A 26,742-nucleotide genomic window follows, 5' to 3' on the forward strand; every position below is an offset into this window, starting at 1 on the left:
AGATAGGATATGGGAAGAGGCGATAATTTATCTTATTTTAAAAGAAAATAAAAAGTTACTATAATTGTTTCTATTTGTGATGAAAGGGGAAGTCATTTATTTATATGTTTCATTTCTTTGTCTTTACTATATTCTTATTTTTTCTTTCCATTTTTCTGTTTTTTTTCCCTGCACTTTCTCATTTTTCTTTTTACTCTACCATTCCAACTAATGCATTTAAACTGAATGAAATCCTTTTAAAAATATCAGCAACTAAAAAGGGCTCAGTATCTAAATGTTTACATTGGTGGGATGCCATGATCACAGCCCATTCCTTCTGTTCCTGGACCACAACTTGAATACAATCATACTCAGGTCCTGGTTACCCTGGCTGGCATCTTCCTCCATATGGATTTCCTGGGCAAGGGGGGGGGGGTCATTTCCAAAATCCATATCATCATGGACATCATCATGGATATCAATTGGAAAATTAATTCTGCACCAAGTGAGAAATCAAATAGGTTCCTAACCAACCTAGCTGACAACTTTGTAGTCCAAAAGGTAGAGGATGGAACTAGAGGGACAGCCATAATGGACTTAACTCTTACAAACAGAAAAGAGGTGACAGAGGGAGTTAAAACTACAGAAACCTTGGGTGAGAGTGACCATGTCATACTAGAATTCAACATAACACAAACACAAGCAATAGAACATAATGACACCAAAGACTTGGATTTTAAAAGAACTGATTTTAATAAACTCAGAGAGAACTTGGGAAAGATTCCATGGATGAAAATCCTAAAGGGGAAAACAACTCAAGAATCTTGGGAAACTCTGAAAAGTACGATCATAGAAGCCCAGACCAGCACAATACCACTGAGAAAGAAAAACAAGAACTTCAAGAAGAAACCAGCATGGTTACACAAAGATCTCTGCCAAATTAAAAGGAAAAAAAAGGACAAGTACAAAAAATGGAAAGAGGGACATGCAGCTAAGGCAGATAGCCAGAATCTATAAAGACGAAGTCAGGAAAGCAAAGGCTCAGAACGAACAAAGACTTGCAACAAAAGTCAAAGATAATAAAAAAAAGGTTCTTCCAACGTTATATCACCAGACTTGAAATTTTGGGCTTGGACAATCTTGAACTATGCCACCTACGGTTGGACTTAAGCGTAGCACACAAAATTATCTGCTACAATGTCCTACCAGTCAATGACTACTTCAGTTTCAACCACAACAATACAAGAGCACACAACAGATATAAACTCAATGTTAACCACTCCAACCTTGATTGCAGAAAGTACGACTTCAGCAACAGAGTGGTCAATGCCTGGAATGCACTACCTGACTCTGTTGTTACATCCTCAAACCTTTAACCTCAAAATATCCACTATTGACCTCACCCCATTCCTAAGAGGGGTGTGCATTAAGTGCACCATCATGCCTCCCGTCCCTGTCCTATTGTCCCCATTTAATCATACCTATTTCCTGTATTCTTACTCATGTTTATACTGTATTTATACCTATTATCTTGAAAGCGATTGACAAATCAAATAAATAAAATAAAATAAACATATAAATAACAAGAAAAAAAATCAAGGAAGCAGTCAGTCCACTAAGGAGAGAAGACAGTTAGGAAGTAACAGGCAACAGAGAGCAAGCAGAGATACTTAACTCATTCTTTGCATCGGTCTTCACGCAAAAACAAACTACAGCTCAACCCACCAAAAACATAATTGTAATAGACAGACCAGAAATAAAAGTTAAAATAAGGAAAAAAAATAGTAAGAGAACACCTGTCTAATCTTGATGAATACAAATCACCAGAACCTGGCCGATTACATCCCAGAGTTCTAAAGGAGCTGGCAGAGGTCATCTCAGAACCACTGCACTATATCTTTCAAAAATCCTGGAGTACCAGGGAACTACCAGAGGGCTGGAAAAGAGCTGATGTGGTTCCCATCTTCAAAAAAGGGGAAAAAACAGACCCAGGAAATTACAGACCAATCAACCTAACATCAATAGCCGGGAAGATACTGGAAAAGATAATAAAAAAACAGATCTGCCAACATCTAGAAACAAGTGAAGTATTAACTAGCAGTCAGCATGGGTTTGTTAATAACAGATCATGCCAAACCAATCTTATTTCATCCTTCAACGTAGTGAATTAGTAGACCAGAGAAATACTGTGTATATAATATACTTAGATTTCAGCAAGGCATTTGACAAAATAGACCACAACCTACTTTTTGGTAAGCTAGAACAAAGTGGGATAGGTAGCACCACCACCAGATGGATTTAGAACAGGCTGGCAAAGCGTACTCAATGAGTAGTCCTTAATGGGTCTAAGTCTACATGGAGGGAAGTAAGCATTGGGGTGCCAGCAGAGCAGCGGAAATAACTGATTCAGTGTTCATTGTTCATCGCTCCTACTGGCTTGCCAGAACCGGGCCGAACCAGTCGAATACCACCACTGAACAGAGGGATACAATCAAGATCAAGTAAGGTACTAATACCACTTTATAAAGCCTTAGTAAGACCACACCTGGAGTACTATATCCAGTTTTGGTCACCATACTATAAAAAAGATGTTGAGACTCTAGAAAAAGTAGAGAGAAGAGCAACCAGGATGATTAAGGGACTGGAGTCTAAAACGTATGATGAATGGTTGCAGGAACTGGGCATGGCTAGGCTAGTGAAGAGAAGGACCAGGGTGACATGATAGCAGTCTTCCCATATTTGAGGGGCTGCCACAGAGAGGAAGGGGTCAAGTTATTTTCTAAAGCACCTGAAGGCCAGACAAGGAATAATGGATGAAAACTGAACAAGGAGAGATTTAACCTGGAAATAACATGACAGTGAGAACAATTAACCAATGGAACAGCTTGCCTTTGGAAGTTGTGCAAGTATCATCACTTGAGACTTTCAAGAAGAGATTGGACTCCCATCTGACAGAAATGGTGTAGGGTCTCCTGCTTGGGATGGGTAGTTGGACTGGATGATCTACAAGGTCTCTTCCAACTCTCATTATCAGTTATCTGTTATTACATCCACCCCCTGGTTTACCTGAAATGCTCCCTGGAGGGCCTGGATGTTAACCTCTTGCACCACCTCCAGGCTATCATCCCCCTGTAAGTCATCCTGGACATCACAAAAAGAATAATCATTACAATGGAAACCACAGGAAGAAACAAATAGAAATGAAAGAGTTAATATAGAAGTTAAATAAATAAGGAAAATAGATACGAAATGTCAACAATTGTAATAAGCTTTAATCATTTTTTCTTTCTTTCAGCATAGTGGCAGTTCCAGCAGCAGCTCAGATTCAGACTGAAGAACTTTCACCCCAGCATGAGTTCAGCTCTTCAGGAACTCCCCATATCAGTCAAAAATATTTTAAAATTCTTCCATCCTTTGTACTGTACATTCTTATGCCCATGAATCATAAGACAAGTAAGTTAACTTATCCCAACTTGGTGAGCTCTACATATGTTGAATCTCAATGTAAGTTCTCCATCCAGCAGAGCTTTTGAATTAAAGGCAACATCTAGATTCACAACTGTGAAGAAGTCTGATATAGTATATAGTTAAATTCATAACAGTTCTTCGAAGAAATACTAATGAAAAATATTTTTTGCATCAGCTATTCAGTTTATCATTTATAGATAGTAGAATTATTAAGAGACTATCATTAAGTCCAAAAGTATAGACTAGATATCCAAGCCTAAAAATTAGACAACTAAATAAAGTAGCACTAACAATGTAGTTCCATATTTTTCCCATCATATCAATGGAATATATTCATGTAGTACCCAGAAACTGAGCTGCACTTGAGGGAAGCATTATACAAGACTGTAGCATTTTGTGTCAATTTAAAAAAAGCTTTCAATTTAATAGGAAATTATGAATTAGAACTTATATTGCATAAACATTTGCTTTATATTCTTGTTTGATTAATTCTAATAATTAAGAAAGTAATAAAACAAACATAAATGGTAAAAGAGTAAATGGTAAAACTGATTCTTCCAACTTTAAATCTCTACAAAATGAATGACATTAAGATATTGTGAAAAAAGTTTTTATTTATCAGGAGTGCAATTGTGGCTCAAGTAAGGATGTCATTCCAGAAACAATATTATCAGGAATACATTGACATTGGGTATTCATTGCTTATCAATTAGTATGGCTTTGCACAGTGGCCCTTTGGACAGCTCACACTATATTTCAGAGAAAGGATAATCTATGATTTATGAAAGAGATTATTAGCAATTAGAAATAAGACCAAAGACATATTTTCACTAGAAGATTGAAAGTATAAGAAAGGCTCTGTGGTGTGGAACAAAACAACAACAAACAAACCCCAAATTATTTGGAGCTAGAAGTGTGTAAACCAGTAAAATATTCTCCATGTTAATAGGGCAGAATTCTGAATTACAACCATATGTTTATAAAGCCATATTTTTGGTTTCATATGTTCATAATTTATAGAATTTTTATATTATAGTCATCATCTTTGTTATGTAACACTTCAATTACCTTTCCCCCATCTCTTTAAAAATGTAGCCATGCCTTCTTTAAATTTTTCATGTAAATTTGCAGGCTTTAAAAAATTGGTTGTTATGCAATTTCTTTGATTGGGGAAAGCAATTTGATGGAACTGTTTATTCTAATGAAGATCTAATAAAAGCAGAATGCTCATGCACAGTTCCAATAAACTCCTTTATGTGCACAGCAGTACACTTTAAATTGGGATTCAGTTTAATGGTGCTTATCATCATTATTGTAAAAGAATAACATAAAATGGTCTGCCAAGTCAAGTCAGGGAAATTCCAGATTTATGCATGGAACATTGAAAGCTGATGGCACTTGGCTTCAATTAAATGTAGCAGGAAATCCAGAAGAGAATCCAGCAGAATCTCTTTACATTATACTGATGCCCATTTTTAACGAGACTCCTTCCTTGGGAGTAGAACAGTACTGGCACAGGAAGGCTGGATGCCATATCTTATCAGTACAAGTAATCCTCCACTTACAATCAGTCTGCTTAGTTATGACAGACTGTCAAAAAGTGATTTACAACCCAAGAACAACCTCAGCCCCTCCCCTGGTGCTCGACAACCAGCGTGCATTTATGGCCATTTGTAGCACTCTGCAATTTACGTTTTTGCCAGAAATGGGCTTTCCTTCCAATTTCCAACAAAAACTGCTTCACGGAGAAGAGAGAGTTTGTTTAATGATGATGGCATTCACCTTATGACTACTGTATTTACTTAATGGTTGCCATAAGAGGTAGTAAACATGGGTGGGTCATGTAGTGAGTTGCTTTACAACCATCACAACTTATGACTACCTGTATAGGAACAAAACTTCTTTTCCTAGATTTGTTTTAAGATGAAATAGCTACAAATATCTTTGTGAAGTCCATTTATTACATGCACCATGATACAGGGGAGACCATTCAACGTTGCAATCCTGAAGCACGTACATGGAAAGAAAGCAAGGAAGACTCGGTGTTTACTAATAGAATAGACCAAGTGCAAGACTCAGTACTGATAAAAATATTTCCTGTTATTATTTGAACTGCAAAGTATCTCCTTGAAAACAGAGGAAATGTTAGCATCACGGTCAAGGCACAATGGAATTACCCGTCTACCAGTAATTGGATGAGTGGGAAATAATGGGAGAGGAGGGTTAAGATGGATCCTTGGGGCAGCTGGAGATGATAGTTCTTTATGCTTTACATTGACTGCACAGTTCTTCTATTCAGCACCAAAAATATTACAATATAAAAATCTTAAACAATGTTTTAAAGTCTGACAAATGATACTGTGATGTTCTGTAGCCTCCTATTATTTTGTTTTTAATTAAGCACCATAAACATTACTTGAAATGAGCCTACCAATTTTGAATATAAAAATAAATTCCCTTGAAAATTTGTGCCTGCTACCCTCTGGCAGCATACTTTTGCTTAAAAAGCCCCATGTAACAATATAAGAGCTTAAAAGCGCTGGTGTCTACCTCACAACTAACAGATCCACCTAACAAATCTATCAAAAAAGTCAGGCCGGGAGAGACTTAGGTAGTCCTTCTCCCGGAAAATGGCTGACCGATCTCCTAGACTGATTTTCAGGAGGACATCCATGTCCACATCACTGCCTAGGGCCACGGTTGTGGGCATAACGTTCTGCTTCTTCATGGAATCAATTGCCTCTTCCAGGTTTTTGTTGCTTGTAAAACCATCTGTAATGAAGACAAAGGACAGCTCTGCATTACGCCGAGCTGCCTTCTGCCTGTCTTGTGTGTTAATGACAAGGTTGTTGACAGCATATATGATGGCAGACCCAATGTTGGAAGAGGAGTCCAAATATTTGATCTTGGCTAAACGATCTGTGATGTCAGTAATATTGTATGTCAATGGGAAAACTATGTCATGTTCGTCCTCATTTCCATATTGTAGCAGAGCAATGCGTGCATTCATGTCGTCACTGTCACTTCTGGCCAGGGGGAGCTGCTCAGCCACTGCTTCTATAAAGCCATGGGCCCTGCGAAAATTCTGGCTGCCAATTCTTTCAGAACCATCCAGGAGGAAGACAAGGTCAACTGGACGCTGGATGCACTGGGTGACAGAAAGCTCTATGAGTAGGGAAAGAAGAAAACAACAACAACAATCAGGACTCTAGAATACATAACTCAAAAAGCCGGGGAAAAGATTTCATTCCATTCTGAGATTCTAAGAGATCAGGTGGGTAAATATTTACTCTTTCCTCATATTCTTCCCTCTAAAATATAAACCCATTTTGGTAACTCCATAGGGACACTGAGACTTTAAACTCTGAGAATGGCAGAGTTTAAAGATCAAGTGCTGTGTGGAGTGGAAATCCATGCAACCAAAAAGAAAAGTACAAATAGAAAAAACAAGTTGTATAGTTAAAAAATTAAATTTCTTTGGGCTGGGCCATATGCTCCTAGCCCCTTGGTAGTCAGGGTTTTAACTGAAGAATATTTTTGACTAGTATATTTGTGCTAAAAGTTGGTATTGTTATGGCATGGAATATATAAAATGAGTCAAGTGGTAAAAATACTTAATTTTGATTAATTTTGTGGTGGGCAGCATTTATCATAAAAAGTATTTAAAATAGAGAAGGCAGGAAGACAGACATAAATGCCACTAACTGCAACCATTAGCTTCTTTATTAAAAACTCTGAACTCCCCTGGGTTTAAAGAATAAAACACAGAAAAGGGGTTTTGTGGCGATTATATTTTCCAAATGTTTCTTTAATGGAAAGAATTTGAGAAACTTTGAAAGTTTCTCAAATCCTCAAATAAGAAAGGGATGTATTGGGAAAGCATTATAGATAGTCCTTTTTGCTGACTGTTTGCAGTTACAATGGTAATGGAAAAAGTAACCTTGAGACAATTCTCACATTTATCATCTTCACAGGTCTGTAAAGCAGAGGAAAACTGATGGAAGATCATAACCATAGTCATATTTTCACTTAGTGACTACAGTTAATGGCTATGTTGCTGGTCCCAACTGTGGTTGCTAAAAAAGGATTATCTTTATTTGGAATAAGGCCTAAGCCTAGCTAGGTTTTTGTTTGAAAACATACGTTAAAGTTGCAATAAATAATACTCTACTTAGCCAAGGTTTGTGCTTTTTATTGAGATTTCATCTCTTTTGCTTTCACATATGAAAGCACATTGCACATATTGCTATTGACATGATTAGCAAAAAAGACAATAACAAAAACAGAAAACATATTCATAAACCATTTTATGGAGAATAAAACTTTTACTGGCTAAATAAATTAATTGCAAACTTTTATCCAAAATAAAAGCATTCTTGCATTATACCAATGTCTCCTTGGGAAGAGCACTCCAAAAAGTCTCCAGATCTTTCTTTGTTTTCTGCTACATCACAGCTAAAACAGATTTACACAAGGAGCTTTGCTGAGGTTCCTTACCACTGGCCATGAATTGCCAAAAATGAAATAACAAGGAACAATTTCCATTAACTCTGTTTCAAATTATTTCTAAGGTCATGTAAGGCTGTGATTGAAGCCTATGTTACTGGAAGTAAACAGAATAAAACCAGTGCGTATTTGTACCCACAAAATGACAGACTGGCCAGGCAAATTCCTGCGCATGAACACTAGCTTCTGAGTGGGATTTTCTCCAGATTGAGCCTGTTTATAAGGAGTGCATCAACATTTCACCAATTGATGTAAATGGTGGACAAACATTTACAAATTAATTAGATTATACACTTCTCTCTATACATTTTTTTCCACTTATTACTATTTCTATGGATGCCAGGAAACATTAGTAGACATAGTCCATACCAACAAATTTATGCCAAAAGAGGGCTTCTATTGTTGTAGTGTATTTTGTTGTTCAACTGCCTGGATGATATTTTGCCAAGTCTTTCTTTAAAGTCACTTTTGGCCTGCTTACCCAATACTCCTTGGCACTATTGCACATGTTTATTTGTAGCCTTTTTTGTTGTGACCTGCTGGCTGAGTCAGGTGATATTTGAACAATGCAGGACCAGAGGTCAAAGGGAAAGCCTATAACGCACCTATCTCTACGCTTTCCCCCAAAATAAGTGTTAATTCATATTGTTTTCCTCGTATGTTTTGGTCCACTCACACAGGTTTCTTAAAACTTGCCACCTGTGTTTGTAAGGCTAGTAAGCAATGAGAAATGCTATTAGCATAATATAAAATGTTAAAAGAGGAAGGAGAACTGGGAGACAATAAGAAGCTGAGCAAATAAAATAAAAAACAGAAAGGTGAAAAAAGAGAAAAGGTGCATTAATATAGATTTCTTTTTAGCTTCACCATCCTACAGTTCGTGCCTTGAAACTAGAATCCAATCAATTCCAAATATCTTCGCTATGGTCTTTGACAACTTCAGACTATAAACAAGGTGGTTATATTAGTAGATGTTCTGGTGGACCACCACTGAATTACAAGCCAGAGAGTGTACAATTAATAGAATAGCTTGTCTCTTGGGATTGTGGGTGCTCCATTACTGGAGGTTTTCAAGAATAGGCTGGACAACTATTTGACTGCATTTGTGTAAGGCGCCTGCCTTGAGCAGGGTGTTGGATTGGAAGACCTTCTAGGTCCTTTCCAGCTCTATGATTCTATGCACCTTACACAATTGTTGAGAACTGTGAGTTTTCTGAGTATAGTAACAGCTTTTCATGCCATATGGGAATGGTCTTATGAAGTGAGAAAGAAAACTCCAGAGGTTTAACTTAATATCTCTGAGTCTCTGAGATAATCAATAAATGACAGGTGTCAGCAGCATGCTATTTGGGGGTCCTGTATTTCTGGAATTTCTCAGAAAGGCAGCAAATCTGGGTGTGAAACTGCTTGCTATCTAATATAAAATGTTTTAATTTTGAGGCTCTAGTCTTACTTATTCTTAGGACAATTTTTAAAAACATGCTTAGAATAACTACAGATAGTCCTTGACTTATGACCACGACTGAGCCCAGAATTATGGTATCATAAGTTATGGTGGTTGTTAAGTGAGGCTGGTGATACTGCTCTTCCCTTGCAGTCATTAAGTAACCACATGGATCATTAAGTGGAGCATGAGGTGCACTGCAGCACCTCCCAGCTCATACATGGCTTGCCCCAGTCCTTCCAGGGTCTCTCCCACCCCAAGGGAGCCCTTTGTATAGTTTCCCTTTCTGCTGAGTCACACACACTCTTGGGCCTCTTCCCCTCTATCATGCCTCACTCCACTTATTTTTTCCCCCAAAAATTACCTTTGGAAAGAGAAGCACCTGATCTGCTATATGGTCTTCCTATATAGAGCTTCATGATGCTGTCCAGAAGCAGGTGCCATTTGGGTAGTGACTGCAATTCTTGGGTCATTTGTGGATGTCCCCCAAATGATACCTGCTTCTGGGACAGCACCATGCAGCCTCTGTATAGAAAGATTGCACAGTGCACCAGCTGTTTCTTTTTCTCAAATCTTTGGAAAAAGTAAGTGAAGCAAGGCGAGAGGATGGAGGAGGCCCAAGGGTGTGGGATCCAGTGGGGCAGGATGCAAACCCAGGGCCTGTGAGGACCAGCTGAGTAAGAGGAAGGCCCAGGAGAGGTTGCTTGACAAAGCCCAACACATAATGGAAACCACTGTATAGGATTACCAACCAAATTATCTACCAAAGCTCTTGGAAGTAAAAGAAAGAGTCAGATAGACAGGCACTTACAAATAATTAGTTGGCAAAAGAAGGGAGACAAAATATTCACCGGTTTTTAAAAAGCAGTTAGGGTTAAATATACGATGGTCATGCCATGGTTTCAGTAGAGAAAGAGACATACATTGAACATGTAGAAACATTCCAAATAGCACCTTAATTGTAAACATTGTGTTCTAAATACTATTTGGGAAGTCAAAGAGCAGAATGTTGTCGCTCTTCTTAATTTGGATTTTTCAGAGCAAGGATGTTTCATGTTTTCTGGAGGGGAGCCACCATTGGTCTGCATTCCAAATATAGCAAGCATTTCATATACCATATTAATTAAAATATAGGTGGCCCTTGCTTAACTTTGTGGTCATTGGGACTGTTTTACATTTACAACCACATCATTTAGTGACAGAGTTGCCAGTCCTGAACATGGTAACGGGGACTGGCCATTCCATTGCTAAGCAGTGTGGTTGTGAAGCATGACATCACATGACTGCGCCAACTTATGATGGCAGTTGCAGCAGTCCCAAATGCTGTTGATAGGCAAATCCTGCACGGCTGCAGCGCCCCGTTGTCACTTGATTGACATTTGAGATCTCCTGTCCGTTTTCTCATTGAGTTTGCTTGTTGGAAATTGACAGTGAAGGTCACAAATGGAGAACTCATGACTATGGAGTGCTGTGACATCATAATTGTGAACCACTTGCAAGTACACGAATCACAATCGTGTGGCTGTGCAGAATACTGTAATGGTTATAGCTACAAGAATCTGTTGTCAATCCCCTCTGTGGCCATTTAATGAGAACAACTTCTAAAAAATGAACCTCCTCACCCTCTGGCCATCTCTTTAATGCTTTCCCTGCTTCTTACCAGTTGGTAACAATCTCTTGCAACTGACGAGATTCTTGCAGGAGTGTGTGTGTGTGTGTGTGTGTGTGTGTACCTGATCTTAGAGACTCTGCTTTAGCAGATATGCCTATCTCTCAGCCCACGCAGGTTTTAAGGTAAGGAATTAAAGGGTTGCCCTTTCCTGCCTTCTGTGAGTTTTTGTGCAGTGACTGCAATAATTTCTTGGCCAGGGCCAGTATGCTGGTTATTAAGTAAAGCTGCATGTAAGCCTTAGCCACACCAGAGCAGACACTTGAGAACGTTCCTATTCTGGAAGCTTATTTGTTATAATCTGGAATTAATAAAAAGTAAAGGAGAAATCTATAAGCTAAACGGGCTGTCCATTTAAATATCTTTAAGTTCTGTAGGCCAAACCATAAATTTATTTTTGTCCTAGAGGCAAAATAATAATTTCAGCAAAGTCCTATTACAGTCTCTGGATCCCCCACAATTTCTCTGTGCACCATTTTAAAAGTATCAATGAACAAGTCCATCCACTCTTGCCGCTCATGTCCAGTGGCAAACTTGGCTTTTTCGGCGGTATAGGCCAAGGTGGCCACCAGTTGGGTATACATGCTGGGGTCCTGGATCTCCCTCGTGGAGTTCAGGAACTGGGCGATCATAGGTTTGGTGCTGGGCAAAGTTATCTCGACCTCCACAGGGCGGAAAGTAACTGGGTACCTCCCATCTGCAAGTGAGGGTCAAAAGAATATTTTCAGGGCTATGCTCTGATTTCAGATCCTGCTGGTTTTATATACTGATACTGGTGCTGAATTGCTGGCCAGTGAGTTTAAATATGGTAGTCCCTGGATAATACTTTTCCTAGAGCCCCGTATGCTATAGTTTGTAAGGGCCATTAAAAAGTCCTTTTATGTCTTCCAAGGCATTTTAAAATAACTTTAGTGCTTTTAAAACTTCATATTGTTTATTATGCTACTGGCTATAATGTGATCTTAGGTGCTGCATTTATTATTCCTTTGAGATAATGCAATTATTGGGACATTTAAAAGTTAACAAGCAAAATAAACACTTTAAAGTAGCCCTAATCACTAATAATATTTAAACATGAGCACAACATATAGATATCTAGCCAGAAATCCAAATAGGCAATGCTGTTAGTCTGTTACAGCACACACAATGACGAATTCTGTCATACCTTAAAGATTATCAAAAGAGTGATGGCATTTTGTGGACCACAGTAAATGGATTCAAGGCCACAAGCACCTATGTCACAGGTAGGCAACACGGGGTTTATTGATGCCAGGCTGCCTACAAGACTCTTTAAGTGACCAGCAGACCAGAGGTGGTAGTCAGCAGGTTCTGACCAGATCTGGAGAATGGGCAAATGCCACCTCTGACTGGAGGTCTTACAGTATCCTTCCCCAGCCACACCCACCAAGCCATGCCCACAGAACCGGTAGTAAAAAAAATGTGAATCCCACCACTGCAGCAGACCCTCAATTTATAGTAAATTCCAGAAAGTCCAGGTTCAAGTCTGCTTGATTTGATTTTTACTATGGATGTGTTAATATCAATTTGTTGTTATGTATCTTTTCAGCTACTATATACTACAGAAAGTGTACTTCAGGGGTGGGATCCTACTGGCATAGCAACCAGTTCAGTGAGCGTGCGCAGTACTTGCAAACATCTCCTGAAAGCAATCACCATCTCCTGCTGATGTGCGGCACTCAGCTGTGCCGCACAAAGCAACTAAGGTAAGAATAAAGGACAGCCTACAGCCCGGGCGGGTGGGTGGACCCAACCAAAGAAAAGATGATCTTCAGAGAGAACCGGTTTGGTGTCAGCTGCTCTTCGGAGCTACTGGTTCTATGGAACCAGGCTGAACCGGTAGAATCCCACCCATGTACATGTTTATGACAGGCATTAATATGGTGAGTAAACAAGGTTGAAAATACGGTTGTTTTTAGGAAGGAAAAAAAAATCTTGCCCAGTACAAAGCCCAAATGGCAGTACAGCACATTTTTCTCAGTATCAACTGAAAATCATTAATTCTCCTAAATCCTTTCTCTACTTTTCATTCAGGCACAGTTTTGATCAGGCTAATGTATTTGTTCCCTGCCCAGGCTGTTTTCTACTGAACCCATACTTGTTTACTTGTTTTCACTGTATAGTGCTGAATCCCTTGATCCAGATGGGGAGCACCTTATCCTTCCCCACTGATGCCTCATCAGTCTTTTCTATTCATTGCAAAGAGATGGAGAGCCAGTACTTTAGGACTAAACTGACTACAACAGGGGTGTCACTCACATTGTTATGGCAGTGTCACATGATGTATTGGAACTCCCCCCCCTTCATTAAACTGGGTGTGGGCATGGCCAGCGCATGATGTATGGGCTGGGAGTTTGACAGCCCTGGACTACAATATGTATAAGTTCTATTGTTCCTTTAAATGAAGAAACGAAGGTAATTCGTGTTCTCTTACGGTCTTTGAAACAATTATTATTGAACAAAGGAAAATAGCAAAGGAGCAATATCAATGATTTATGGTGTATTATGAAAGGTTTCTTGAATGCAAACTCCAACTTTGGATGTCTAGGGAAATGGGGGCTTAGAAAATGTAAAGCACAGTCAATAAAAGGTGGAACATTTACAGAGGCAGCAATGGTAAGACCTGTCTCTGGAAAGACTAGGACAAGTTCACTGGAATTCAGACAATAATGATATCATATCCCGTTTTTAAAGCAATAATTTTAAGGACAGTAATCAGGCATTGCAAGCTGAACAATATCAGGTTGCATTGCCTAAGAATCCAAGAACTTGTATGTTAAGCAGAGGGCCATCTACTCTAACAAGACCAGGATTTATGATTATTTGGAAGAGAATGTGAAAACAAAGTCATGGTCAGATTTATACTAAAAATACCCAGAATGGAAGTACAGTAAGAGACTTACTGAATTTTTGCTATTCCAAATTATTATACTGGAAAAGCCTTTGCTCAGAGAACATAAACTGCAGGATAGTAAACATAATAATTCTTTTAATGGAAAAAAATCACTGCTAAACACTTGAAAGCAATTCAAAGACATTTGTTCTAAGCAGTGATAGACACTTGTAAGTGAAGTTGAATAATCATTTTGAAGGGAAGATTTAAAGAGGTTGTACATCACTCCAGTATTAATATCTTTTTACTTAATTATTTGAACTTGATTATTTGTATTCTAATTTGTTAATAGTTGTGTAATTTTAGTGTCTGCATTGATAAATAAGAAACTATTTTACCAAACTTAAAAGAAGAACCAAATCACACACATTATCTTTTTGTAGTACAATAAGTAAGTACAGAAGCCTGTGGAAAATTATAATGTTTTTAAATTATATCTATGGGAAAGTTCCTATCTTTTAATTTCCACGTATTGGTGAGAGGGAAGCTATGCAATTTCTAAATCAACATTTGGAGGTTAGAAACTCCTGTGGTGTTACCGAGCAGTGGAAAGGAGAACTCAGCCAAGGTGTCCTTCTGGGTGGATCCCACATGGCATTAGTTAATGACATTAGGAGGAAATTTTTGGATGGATGGAATGATGGATGGATGGACAGATGAGATGGATGTAGCAAGTTAAAACTGAATTCATATTAGAAATGCTTCAAATAAAGAAATCAATCAAAACTTTTCATAAGTACGGTAGCATTCTAACACACACAGTTTACAAACTGGGAGTCCTTATGATTTAGGAAAGATAAATGGTAACCTTTTACCAACATAGATTAGTGTGTCACCTACCTGGAAAGAATGGACCTAAATTGCAGCTCATAAGGGGTGAGGATAATGATGGGGCTTAATAACTTCAATTGATATTATGTTCTAGAAATGTGCAGAGAAGGCCCTTTCTCTCACAACTCACCATTCTGACTGCTGTCAGAAACAGAAGTACCTCCACTGCAGGTAGTAAAGTGATACAGATGTAATGCTGAGGTGATCAATTCAACTCAAGCATTCACTGCTTCTAAGTGAAAAATGCATTCTAATGTATATTCAGAGACGCATTGCTAAACATTGCAACTTGGCAATGTATGAGTTAATCTCTAATTCCCAGCAATATCCCTATGATGCCTTCATGCAGTAGCTACAAATTCTGACTTGGTATATCACTAGTGCATAGTTGTTTTATGGAACAGCAAGTATGAAGCTGGAATGATGTTTTATTATTAATTACTTTGATTGATAGTAATATTTAATGTTTATTTTATCTCATGAGTCATTTTGGACTTTCTACTTTTGAAGATGACATATTTATGTAAACTAATTTAAGTAATCATGTAGTAGGGCACAAAAGGATGACATATACCATGTTGTACCAACAAGGGAGAAATGAAGAACATTATGTAAAAGTTACTGAGGAAATTCCTAAAATATCAGAAATTTGTCCTAAACTTTAGAGCCCAGAGCTATTTTATATGGATTGATCAAGAGTTCAGTTTCTGCATTATGGTTACTGATTAGAATTGGAAGCATCAGGATTTAACCAGTTTCAAATGTGCCAAAACATAAACCAGCATTTGATCACTGATGATTAGTGGCAATTTTCCCCAATGCTTCTATTAAGATCTCTACTTTCTTATGGTTAATCTCTCAGCCAAGATTAGGTTGCTATTCTCAAAAGGGACATGTCAGAAGAGACTACTGTTTCAGAAGACATGGGCTATTTACAACATATCCATAAAGCAGAATAGCTATAATACAAGAATATTTTCTACTTGTAGAATTAAACATTAGGAAGGGATAACATTTAGAAATAATGTAAAAATGTTGAGTTAGAGCACCCATTCTTTGTTTAGCTCAGAATTCTTATACATGCTACAGTAAATTAGGGTGGAAGGGGAAAGAGGATCAGAGTTCAAATTATTTTTCTTTTACCTGTTTGGCAGGGCAGTTCAGGGCAGACAATCTGAGGATCTGGAAAAAAAAAACATTGATGGAAATCATCCAGATCACATTTAGCTTACAACTACAACAGTATGCAATGTATACATATCAACAATAAGGCAGGATGTTGAAAATATTAAGTTTTAAACTAGTGCAATCAAGAGAAGCTAATTAATCCTTTTTCTTGGGCCATTTATATTTCAAAATGATCTTCCATGCAGGGACAATGGCATGTTGGCCCAGGTACTTTTCCCCCTTTGGCATGAAAGCGAAGCAAAGGGATTAAGAGAATACTTCATCATTAACAACAAATCAATTGAATCTCATTTTCATTTAGGATGATAGCCTAATCAAGAGTGTAGAATTGGTATTCAAACTCATTCTAAGACTGGCAATGACTACTTTGATCCATTTTTGAAAACTGTCCTTTAAGACTTTACTAGTGGATACAAAATACGGTGAGTCTGTGCTTTGTGCTGCACAGGCCATTCTAATTAAATTGCACTAGCAAACCCAGTTTTCTTCATAGTGAACTGTAAATGCAGTCGGGTATAAATGTTATCTTATTGAAACAATGCAATCTTCTCCCAATTACTCTTGCACATAAACAATGATTTAAACTTTTAGTCAATATTTGAAAATGAAAGCCTCACTGCTGGACCAGAGCATTCCCTGTTGGCCATTCCTTCCAACTCTGAATATCACTAGACCTTGACAGTCACTACTTTTTAAAATGGACATGCCACGAACATAATATTTAGCCTAAATGTATGAAAACTCTGACATGCCATATTACTTTCTTGCAATTAGCCTTAGCGAAGCTTGCATTGACTGACCTGGACAAAGTTCAATCTCTATTTTGTCAAGGAACTCTTCAGCCACTAAATCAGTGAACACTTTCATTCTTTGGACTCTCTCCTGGTCATTACAAGCAATTGCTTTCAGAGTCTCCGATTCCTCGTCTACATTGAACATGTCTCCAATCCCAATGGCATTGACCACGACATTTCCATCACAGAGGGCTTGTAAGTTTGAGTCTTTATCTCGAGGGTCATGACGTCCATCAGTCACCACCACAGCAAACACCCGGGCTTTATCTCTCCGGCTTTCTTTGATGAGTGTTTCATAAGCAAACTGAAGTGCTGAGGGAGTCCAGGTACCCCCTGCAATCCACTCCAGTTTCTTCACTGCTTCTTTGAAACTAGAGAGTGAGTCAATGCGTTTGTCATTGAGCTGGATGGCTTCAAAAGTTCCCTTATGACTGTACTGTACCACTCCAACACGGGCACCTGCCAGGAAAATAAACTCAGTCATAATTCCTAGATTTTGATATTCTATTTCCCCTTCATCACAGTGATCTCTAACCCCTAGCCCGTTTGAATGCAGATTCACATACGTACTGGGCCAATGATTTGAAATCATTTTTAGAGACCATTAATATAGTTACTATAAAATAATGCTCAGAAAAAGTATCATTTTTGATCTTTAGAGAAAGGGATGGTTCCAAAATCAAGTAACAATTGATACTGATATAATGTCACATCCCAAGTAGCGGCCATAAAGACATCAACTGCCATTTATATTGCCTCTGGAACAGACCTAACAGGACATTTTGGATCTTCTTTTTATTGATGAATGACACTACTGGATGTTTTTTCACTGTATCATCCTTCTCTTAAGAGCAGCACTAATGAAGTATAAAACCGAGTACTCCAATGAAGCTTCCAATGCAGATAGAGGTTGATCAGAAAGGGCTGTGGGTATGTTAGAGAAAACTGGGTCCAAATAAAGATTTTTCTATATATCTTTTCTTTAAATTAAATCCGTGTGGAATATTGGTGGGTCAAGATAGCAAATATTTGCAATAATGACATGGATCGGATATTGCTTCCTATGTTGCAATTAATTAGTGATTGAAAAAAATGTGTGTCATCATACAAGTATCGGAGACCATTACAGCTATGAGAATATTCAGCTGTAAGAAGAAATCATCAGTCACTGACCTGTCTCAGATTTTGGATCTTTGGCAATGGACCCTAGCCTGCTCACCACATTGATAACAAAATTTTTCTCCAGGGAAAAATTGGTATAGCCGATACTCTCTGAACTGTCTATGACAAAGACAATGTCCAATGGGCCACACCGTTTCTCACAATCTATGAAAAAGGAAGACAAAATAGTCAGGAGTTGTACCATAAAACGAGTCCAGAACCATAGCAACAATGCACTGCGAAAAAGTATTTTAAAGTATGGAGCCTCCTGAAGCCTATTTGAACCCTGCACATTCCTCAACCTGGCATTCTTTAAATATGTTGGACTATTCCCTCTATTCTCCCCAGCCAACATGGCCAATAAGAATGATAAGAGATAGTGATGCGAGGGCACTAGAATACAAAATGCAGACAGTTAAGCAATACTATAGAATATCCAGGCCATGTGTTCCCAGGCAAAGCTGTCCCTTGCAACATAGTGTGAAGCTTGGCATTTGGAAGCTTAAGCTTCTGGTACAGCTAAATGCTATTTAAGCATTAATTAAGCAGCTTGATCAGAGTTCAGAATGAATAATGATGTCAATTCAGACCCCAGAAAAAAACAGCAAAAGTACATTCTTTCACCTCTAAATGCATCCTTTTTAAGTTAATGGCCAATAATTTTAAAGGAACAAACAAAACAAATAAACAATATCCTTCTGGGTTATTTCCCACATTAGGCACACATCCATGGTAAGCGGTGACTATTTCTGCCTATTTGCAATGAATTACAAAGAAATCTACTGCTTAGAGTCATCTATAGTTCTGCAAGTCCTTTTGATGTAAGGGCTACTAGTCCTACCCTAAACTATCCAAAATTAGCATAGCCATCAAATAACTGAAGAACATCATGATATGATGGCAACTTTCCCCTATCAAAATGGTCTGATTTCCCCCTTCTCAGAGAACCCTTCTACTTTAAATGAAGACCATGCAAAGACTCCGAACAAACCACAGCAGCCACAGGTCTCTCTGATGTAGGTCATCACATCGCAGTCCTATCAACGACAACAACAGCAACAATTATGTATGCAGAATATGGGCATTATTAGATTATCATAAATATTATACAGTCCTGTGCCTTTCAGTGTTCTATTATTGTAACACTATAAGCCCACAAATATCTGTCTATTCTCAAAAAGGATCAGTAAGTACATGCATTATGAAATAAAACCAGTTTCTGATTATAATTTCTATTATGCCAAATAGTGTGAAGCAGCATTTGCTGTGCCCACAACAAATGATCACTGATACCAGAAAGGCAGCAAAGTGACCAAAGTGAGTATGCAGTATAAGAAATGTCTTGACTTACAGTTAGGCCGGGATCTCCAGGAGGACCAGGCTCACCCTAGAATAGAAGGTGATGGAAGCATTCATCAAATGGAAACCCACCTTTCTGAAATTTCAGGATGTAAGAAAAGTAATAGATCCACTTGCAATATATTTTAAATATTCACTAGCTTTTGGAAATATAAGTGTTGCTTTAAATCAGAGGTAGAATTAAAGCAGGAGAGCATAGAAAATGTGTCATGGCATGTATAGTAATGTGTCATGCAGAGACTTAACAATGATGGTGAATGATGTCACAGTTTGCTGATTGATTACTTAGGAAAATGTTTATCTGTTTTGAACATGAACATGTGGTTTAAGCATAAATCTATTTCTATGTATAGATAGATTTGTGTACAGATAGATTTAAAAGTCTCACTGATTTGATTATTTATTATACAAAGGCCTGAATGAGAGACAGTATGAGAGTAATGAGATGGTTCTGAATGAGGGACTGAAGGTGTTTTGGTAGAGCCAAAAAATGGTTCTTGGGAATAAATTACATGTAAATAGGAACAGAATAAACAAAACATGACAGAATGACAGAGTGCTTCTAATGCAACCATTATGTTCAAAGGACAAGGAAATTGGGGGTGGTGGTGGTGGTGTCAGCATACAACTTGCTCCTGAGGTATCCTGAGGTAAGCACCAAATTAAAGGGGAAAGGAATCCTCCACCCAGCCTGCTTTTCTCCAGTCTACAGAGAGTAATGGGTGCTACTTGCGGTGCTGGCAGCACCATTACCAACCTTTCTGCAGACTGAGATAAATGGGCTGCTGTCAGACCTTAGAAAGTGACAGACTTTCTTCTCATCTTAGGGACAAAATCCTGTTACCGAGGGTATCAAGGTAGTCACTTCTTTTGCCTCCTGCTTCTCTGGTTTGGGATTGCTCAAATGCCTCACCCCAAGGGAAGGGAGCCATGCAATAATGTCCAACTGGATACACAACTATAATACCTCAGGTCCAGGTTCACCACTTGGTCCCCTGGATCCAGGTGGACCTGGAAGGCCGACTCCTCCCTAGAGAGACAGAGGAATACAGTTAAAGGCAGTGAGTGAAGAAGGTTTTACTGAAGAGCACAGAAAATGAATGACAGCTCTTTGGAGACAGATAATTGTTTCAAAGAGGATTTAAAGGGGGTTGTATAACCCTGGGTATAAAGTTATTTTTTCTGTCTGCCCCCTTTCCTTCTCCCCCCCTCTCTTACACACACATCATTTGCAGTGTTTTTTAAAAAAAACCCATAAGGTGCCAAGAGGGAAACAGTTCCTAATAAGTAAAACATTTAAATTAGGTTTTTGAAGTTCTACCGATAATTCATTAAAGATTCCTGAGAAAATTCAACAGGTTTCAGATACTATTACCACTGTGGGAAACATATATGTTACCCCAGTAAACTTTGCATCTGTATTTTAACCACAGGCCTGAGAAACCTGGAATTACAAGCTCTCTGGTGTTTAAATCTCCTTGTTATGAATATGATATATGTATTATCTATATAGAATACAATACAATAATTATAACTGTGTATATTCAATTATATATGAGATATAAGGGATGTTCTAATTCTTAAGATTACATGGGCAACATTATAATTTAAAGCCTACGAAAGAAGCTGTAAGTTTATAAAAGATATGAGTTTACTATTATAAAATATCAGCTTATCATTAGCTAAATTTATGTTAAGCCAAAGAGCAGTGGAAGAGCACACAGGATATGTTTTTTAAAAAACAGAATATTAAAGTAGCCTTCAAATGGTTAAAGTTCTTAAAAAGAGAAGTTAGAGAATGTAAGATCAAGAGTCTACTTACATCATCACCTGGCTCTCCTTTTTTCCCTTTAAGTCCTTTTGGTCCAGGGTCACCTCTTGCACCCTGTCTCAAACATGGTATAAAGAAGAGATTGTTTTGTATTTTCCTCTACAACTCACTATTTTCTTCCCAATACATCATTTTCCTCTATTATTCCTTTAGAAAGAGGGTTTTGCCTGAATCAGTTAAGGGCTTAAACTAAACAGAAATAAAAAGAAGTTTATGAGAAGAACATCTCAGCAGGAGGTGATTTCTGAAAGGTGAAGCCCACACCTCTTAAAGTTGCTGGACTGAGAAATACTGGTATTAATCTTGTGGCTTGTTTTGGCATCCTACTGGAAACTCAAGAGATCCCAGAACAATTCCACTATGGATGCCACCTATACCTTCCTCCTGCCAGTTCTCAAAGCTGCTTCTGGGATCAATTCCTCAACTAGTGAAGGAAAATAACATGACATCCACCTAATGTCCAATTTATTAGCAAAAGCAAGTACATAAGTGTACCATACCTCTGGGCCGGGCTGACCCTTTTCACCTTTGTCACCCTAGAAAGAGAGAAAAGTGTCCCAGTTTTCATTTTGTCTTGCCATAGATTTGTTCAAATATAAGAAAGTATAACATAAAATTTCATATGGTGATCAATAAATTAATTAGATTAGTTAACAGACAAACATAATTTTTGGAGGGCCAAGGGAATCAAGCAAGTTCCCGTGGTTTCAACAAAGAATGAAAATAGTGAAATATCTGATGAACAACATTTTAAAAAACTGAATCTATCACAACACATTGAATCACAGTAATCACTGAATAAGACACAATTGGCTTGGTTCACATAACATACAATGTACCTATTATGGGTAAGTATGGTATGTCGGTCAGAGGTGGTATTCAGCAGGTTCTGACCAGTTCTGGAGAACCGGTAGCAGAAATTTTGAGTAGTTCGGAGAACTGGCAAATACCACCTCTGACTGGACATTTTACAGTATCCTTCCCCTGCCATGCCCACCAAGCCACACCCACAGAACCGGTAGTAAAAAAAATTGAATCCCATCACTGCTGTCAGTGTTTTCTCTGTCAATGGACATTGAATTGAACGCACATGGCTTAAAGGTTCAAAAATATATTCTTTACCTCACAATAACAGTTTAAGATGTACAGTATGCTAGTTGTATATAAAACATTTTCTTATTATATTATTAACCTTTTCACAATTTTTTAATGGATCTGCATTTAAAATAACCTGTTGCAAAGATAATTCCTTCATCTATTTGTAAAGAAAAATTGTTGTAATACTGCTTAGTTAGAAATTTATTTTTGGTGTATGTTTTTAACCAATGCTTTGCTTTATTTTTCACCTCATTTCCTTTATTTGTCTTTGATGTGAGCAAAAGAGATTGGAAGAGGAGATTCATTTCTTATTGGGAGGCAGCGGGGTGTGTGTGTGTGTGTGTGTGCGTGTGTGTGCTTATTTTAGTAAATGTTAAAAGAAGGATAAGGGCTCTCTTGTGTTTTTATCTTTCATAATAAAAATGCACACAAGGACATTGTTTTTACAGCTTTAAATTTGGCAGCATTTCCTGAAACTGACAGACAACCACACTCCTGCATGTTTGCAGGATCATTCTAAGAAATTCAAAAGTGAAGGATGTGAATATAAATTACTCTCCCTTCTCAGAGAAAGAGAGAGATTTTTGGTTTCTAAACCAACCAGGAAACTGCTGTTCTTGAATGGATTAAAAATATAAGTAGATGAATAAAAGACAGAAGAGACTTTCTCACGGATTGTTCCACAAATGAACTTTTCTAATGGTGCTTCTGCTTTGTTCTGAGAAGACTTTTCATATTAGGAATTAATATAAATATGCCACACCATGAAAACATACCCGAGATCCCCTGGGACCAGGAACACTTAAGCCAGGTCTTCCCCTATCACCCTATGATTAAAACAAGAAAATAAACACACAATTCAAACATATCATATATAAGACTCCAGAAGTTTGCTTCTTGCTAATCTGTATGACAATTAGCTCTTATTAGCTTAGCTCTTATTATTTATATATTGCAATTATTTGTATACCACAAACTCTAATGACTTTGGAGAGCTTACACTACACAGATTTAATCATATTGCAACATCCATAAAATCACCAATTCCATAAAATTTACTCCAAGCTTTCTTTTATAATCTGAAAGGAAGTTAGTACCAAATATTTTTATAAATGGCATACAACTCCATCAATAATCACCACGATAAAGAAAACATACAATAATAGACAATTGAAATACCCGGAAACAGAAGGAAAAAATTACCAAAAGTGGTAGAAACACATAAAAAAAAAAAATCAAAAGTACTGGAAAGATATACATGGTACAATGCAGAAAACTTAATTCAAAATGAAACCACAACTTTCATGCTAGGCATAATCTCAAAAAACCTCAATAAGAAATGTAAAATCTAACCAACTTTATGTTTATCACATTAATATTTTAGAAATCATAGTTAATATTGATAGAAACTTTTTACAACTTAAAAGTCTGTTCATGACCGCCATTAAAAATAATTGGCTGACCTTTTTTCTCTCTCTGTGTGTGTGCGTGAGCGCGCGCATGTGCACGTGTGTGGGTTCACATATGCCTTTAAGTCAGCACTAACTCTTGACAACTGCCTGGACAAGTCCCTGCAGGTTTCTTGGCAAGGTTTTTTTGGAAGTGGTTTGCTATTGCCATTGGCTCTTTCTTCCTAGGCTTCTCATTCCGAAGGCTAGGAGAAAGTGATTGCCCCAAACCACTCAGATGACTTCATACCTAAGACAGGACTAGAATTCACAGTCTCCTGGTTCTACCTTCAATCATTATATCAAACTGACTTTCCTTTTAAGCTTAATAGGCCTTTAATGAGTAAGCAGTATAGAATAACCCAATTCAGCTGGCAAGAAACACCGACTGAAAGATAATGAACAACTTATGAAAAATGCTATGATTCTGAATTTTCAAGAAAGACATGGAGAATGACCAAAAAAAAAAAAAAAAATCTCCTCTGTCTTGACCATAGTCTTAAAACAAGGCTGTCTTAGCTGATTAAATCAAGTTAATATTATAAAACAAACCAGAGCAAACCTAAGTCTGTTCCTGGTAGCTATAGGCCTTACCTTGGGTCCTTTAGGTCCCATGTCGCCCCTTTCACCTTCTCTCCCAGGACTTCCAGCTGAGCCCTGCAAACAGGAAGTGGGGAGTAAACAAAGAAATGGAATAGAGAAATGAATGATCAGGTGTAGTAGCATTTAGAATACCATCGTCAACATCCTCTCCTCCACTTACAAGGGGTTCTCTGTATTACCTTTTTTCAAAATATAGCCAATCATGTTTTTCCTTCCATCTGCTCTCTGCCAATCCATGACAGGCAACAGTATTGAAATGCAGCCACTCTTGATTTTCAGGCACTGCTTCTTTATTAATTTAGAGACTGTAGTTTAGTATACTGTAGTGTCAAATCCCATTCTAAAATCCCTGGTCTAACCATTGAACTTTTCTCATTTTTTTCAATCTCTTGCTATTTGCATCACTTTTTCTAATAAAGAACTGCATTCCTTATTATAATATTATGTCATAATTAAAATTTATAATCAAATTATATTCAAATCCTAAGAGTGAAATGCACATTAACAAAAATTAATAAACACTTTCCCCCAAATTTGAAATGCAGATGCAACACATCATTTGAAGTGCTATTACTGTTTATTCTCTTGGGTTATTATGGACAATTCTAGTAAATAACAAAAGAAGGCAAGATTTTGGATCAAACAGGGAAAACTGGACAAGTGAAATCTATAGCAAGAAGCAAAGAACAAGTGTTTTAATCTTGACTAAAATGGTTTGCATGGGGAAGAAAATGTATTAGTTTCTTATTTTGCTGCCTCTTGGAAAGCAACAACGTCATAGAGAGTAACTTAGTTGCTGTCTCCTGTAAATGTGCTTAGATAAACTTACGGGGCTGCCCTTTTCTCCCACAGGGCCTGGTGCACCACGCTGGCCTGATGGTCCTGGATCTCCCTGTGAAACAAAATGTGAAATGAACAGTCAGAGCTAGCCTCCACTTCAGATACTGTAGAAATATAGAGGATTACATAGAGAGTAAGGCCATCCTAAGTCATAGCGTGAGAAAATGAGTCTATTTATTGTATTATATATTGTTGTGGTTTGCTGGCAGCCTGTGCAGATGGCAACGAAATCAGACAGTGGGAAAGAAAGGAGATCAGTCTGGGAGTCTGGAGAGGACTCGGATGAGGGTCCTAAGTCCGATGCAGAGATGGGGCCAGGACCATCTGGGAGTGGGGTGCTGCCTCCGGAGCCTTCAGAGTCTGGCAGCAGCGAGGCAGAGGACCCAGGGGAGCCTGTTCCCAATGTGCGCGTGTGCAGAGCTGCTAGAAGGCGAGAGCAGCTGAAACAAAAGGGGTGACTCGGGAGTAAGGCTGGGAGGCGATTGCCCCTCCCATAAGGTATAAAGGACAGGCAAAGATGACAAAACCTTTGCAGGAAGCCAAGTCATTCGTTCGGTTAAAACTCATTCTTGAAGCTCTTTGTACTTCAGTTGGATTTTGTTCTAGTTTATTTGATACTTCTGTTATTGGTAGCACTTCACGGGAACAAAAGGTGGGTGCTTATCTCGAGGGACTGTTTGAGATTCATTACTGACTGGGAATGAAAATAATTCCCAGCATTGCAATAAAACAAGACTTATTTTTAAAATAAGCGTGTGCGTAATTATGTTCTCAGAAGCCTTGGTCAGAACATATATAAGCACTCCTTACAACCACAATGGAGTCCCAAATTTCTGTTACTAAGCAAACGAGTTGTGCTCCAGTTTACAACCTTTTTTTTGCCACAGTGAACGTGAAGCGAATCACTGCAATTAAGTGACTCATATGGTTGTTAAGTGAATCTGGTTTTCTCCATTGACTTTAAATGTTGGAAACCAGCTGAGAAGGTTACAAATACTAATTGCATGAACCCGGGACAGCGCAACTGTCATAAATACATGCCAGGTGTCAAGTGCTCGAATTTTGATCACGTGACCATGGGAATGCTATCATGATCGTAAGTTGAAGACTGATCATAATTTACTTTTTTCAGTACTGCTGTAACTTTGAATGGTCACTAAATGAATGGTTCTAAGTCAAGGACTACCTATATTAGAATATCACAGAAACATTTTGCTTATATGTTGTCAATCTTGTTTTAGCCATAACTGATTTCACAGATTTATGCCTACCAAGCCTGAACTCATTCGAAAAAGCATATGTCGACAAGTCCCTATAAAAACTGACAGTCCCTATAAAAATTAATAAAATTTCCCTATAAAATTAATTTAATGATTATTGCAAAACAGGAAAACAAAACATTTATTGTTCATCAGAATTCAGTTTTGCTGCTGTATTATATTTCAAACTTTGAGTTGCACCAGAGACTTAGAAACTCATGCTGCAGAAATGGCCAAAAAAATTTTTCATTGCAAAAATGAATAAGGGGGAAAATTTCTATTAGATAACTGCAGTCTTTAGACTATATTTCCTTAAATGCACACTATGAAAGATGTTTTAACAGCTATCAAAG

At 37.9% G+C, this 26,742-nt stretch overlaps 1 protein-coding gene across 4 annotated transcripts in view; it reads right to left on the reverse strand.

Moving 5' to 3' along the window:
• Positions 1 to 4,041: 4,041 nt before the first annotated feature.
• The window catches only part of COL6A2 (collagen type VI alpha 2 chain), a 48,647-nt gene continuing 25,946 nt past the window's right edge, over positions 4,042 to 26,742 (reverse strand). For 2 of the 4 annotated variants that reach the window (XM_026707648.2, XM_026707649.2), the window contains exons 17-28: positions 25,120 to 25,182; positions 24,282 to 24,344; positions 23,016 to 23,066; positions 21,642 to 21,677; positions 21,133 to 21,195; positions 20,278 to 20,340; positions 19,303 to 19,338; positions 18,943 to 18,988; positions 17,964 to 18,116; positions 16,797 to 17,249; positions 15,952 to 15,990; positions 4,042 to 6,612 (exon numbers count right to left, since the gene is read on the reverse strand). In XM_026707648.2, coding sequence (XP_026563433.1) covers positions 6,005 to 6,612; positions 15,952 to 15,990; positions 16,797 to 17,249; positions 17,964 to 18,116; positions 18,943 to 18,988; positions 19,303 to 19,338; positions 20,278 to 20,340; positions 21,133 to 21,195; positions 21,642 to 21,677; positions 23,016 to 23,066; positions 24,282 to 24,344; positions 25,120 to 25,182 — 1,674 coding nt within the window. In that variant the 3' untranslated portion in view covers positions 4,042 to 6,004. Of the gene's footprint in view, positions 6,613 to 7,618; positions 11,764 to 15,951; positions 15,991 to 16,796; positions 17,250 to 17,963; positions 18,117 to 18,942; positions 18,989 to 19,302; positions 19,339 to 20,277; positions 20,341 to 21,132; positions 21,196 to 21,641; positions 21,678 to 23,015; positions 23,067 to 24,281; positions 24,345 to 25,119; positions 25,183 to 26,742 lie in introns of those variants that run through there. The other 2 variants (XM_026707650.2, XM_087919491.1) reach the window with 1 other exon arrangement.

This window comes from Pseudonaja textilis, chromosome 1, assembly GCF_049901715.1.
Source record: "Pseudonaja textilis isolate UNSWEBS1 chromosome 1, rPseTex1.2, whole genome shotgun sequence".
Classification (NCBI taxonomy): domain Eukaryota; kingdom Metazoa; phylum Chordata; class Lepidosauria; order Squamata; family Elapidae; genus Pseudonaja; species Pseudonaja textilis.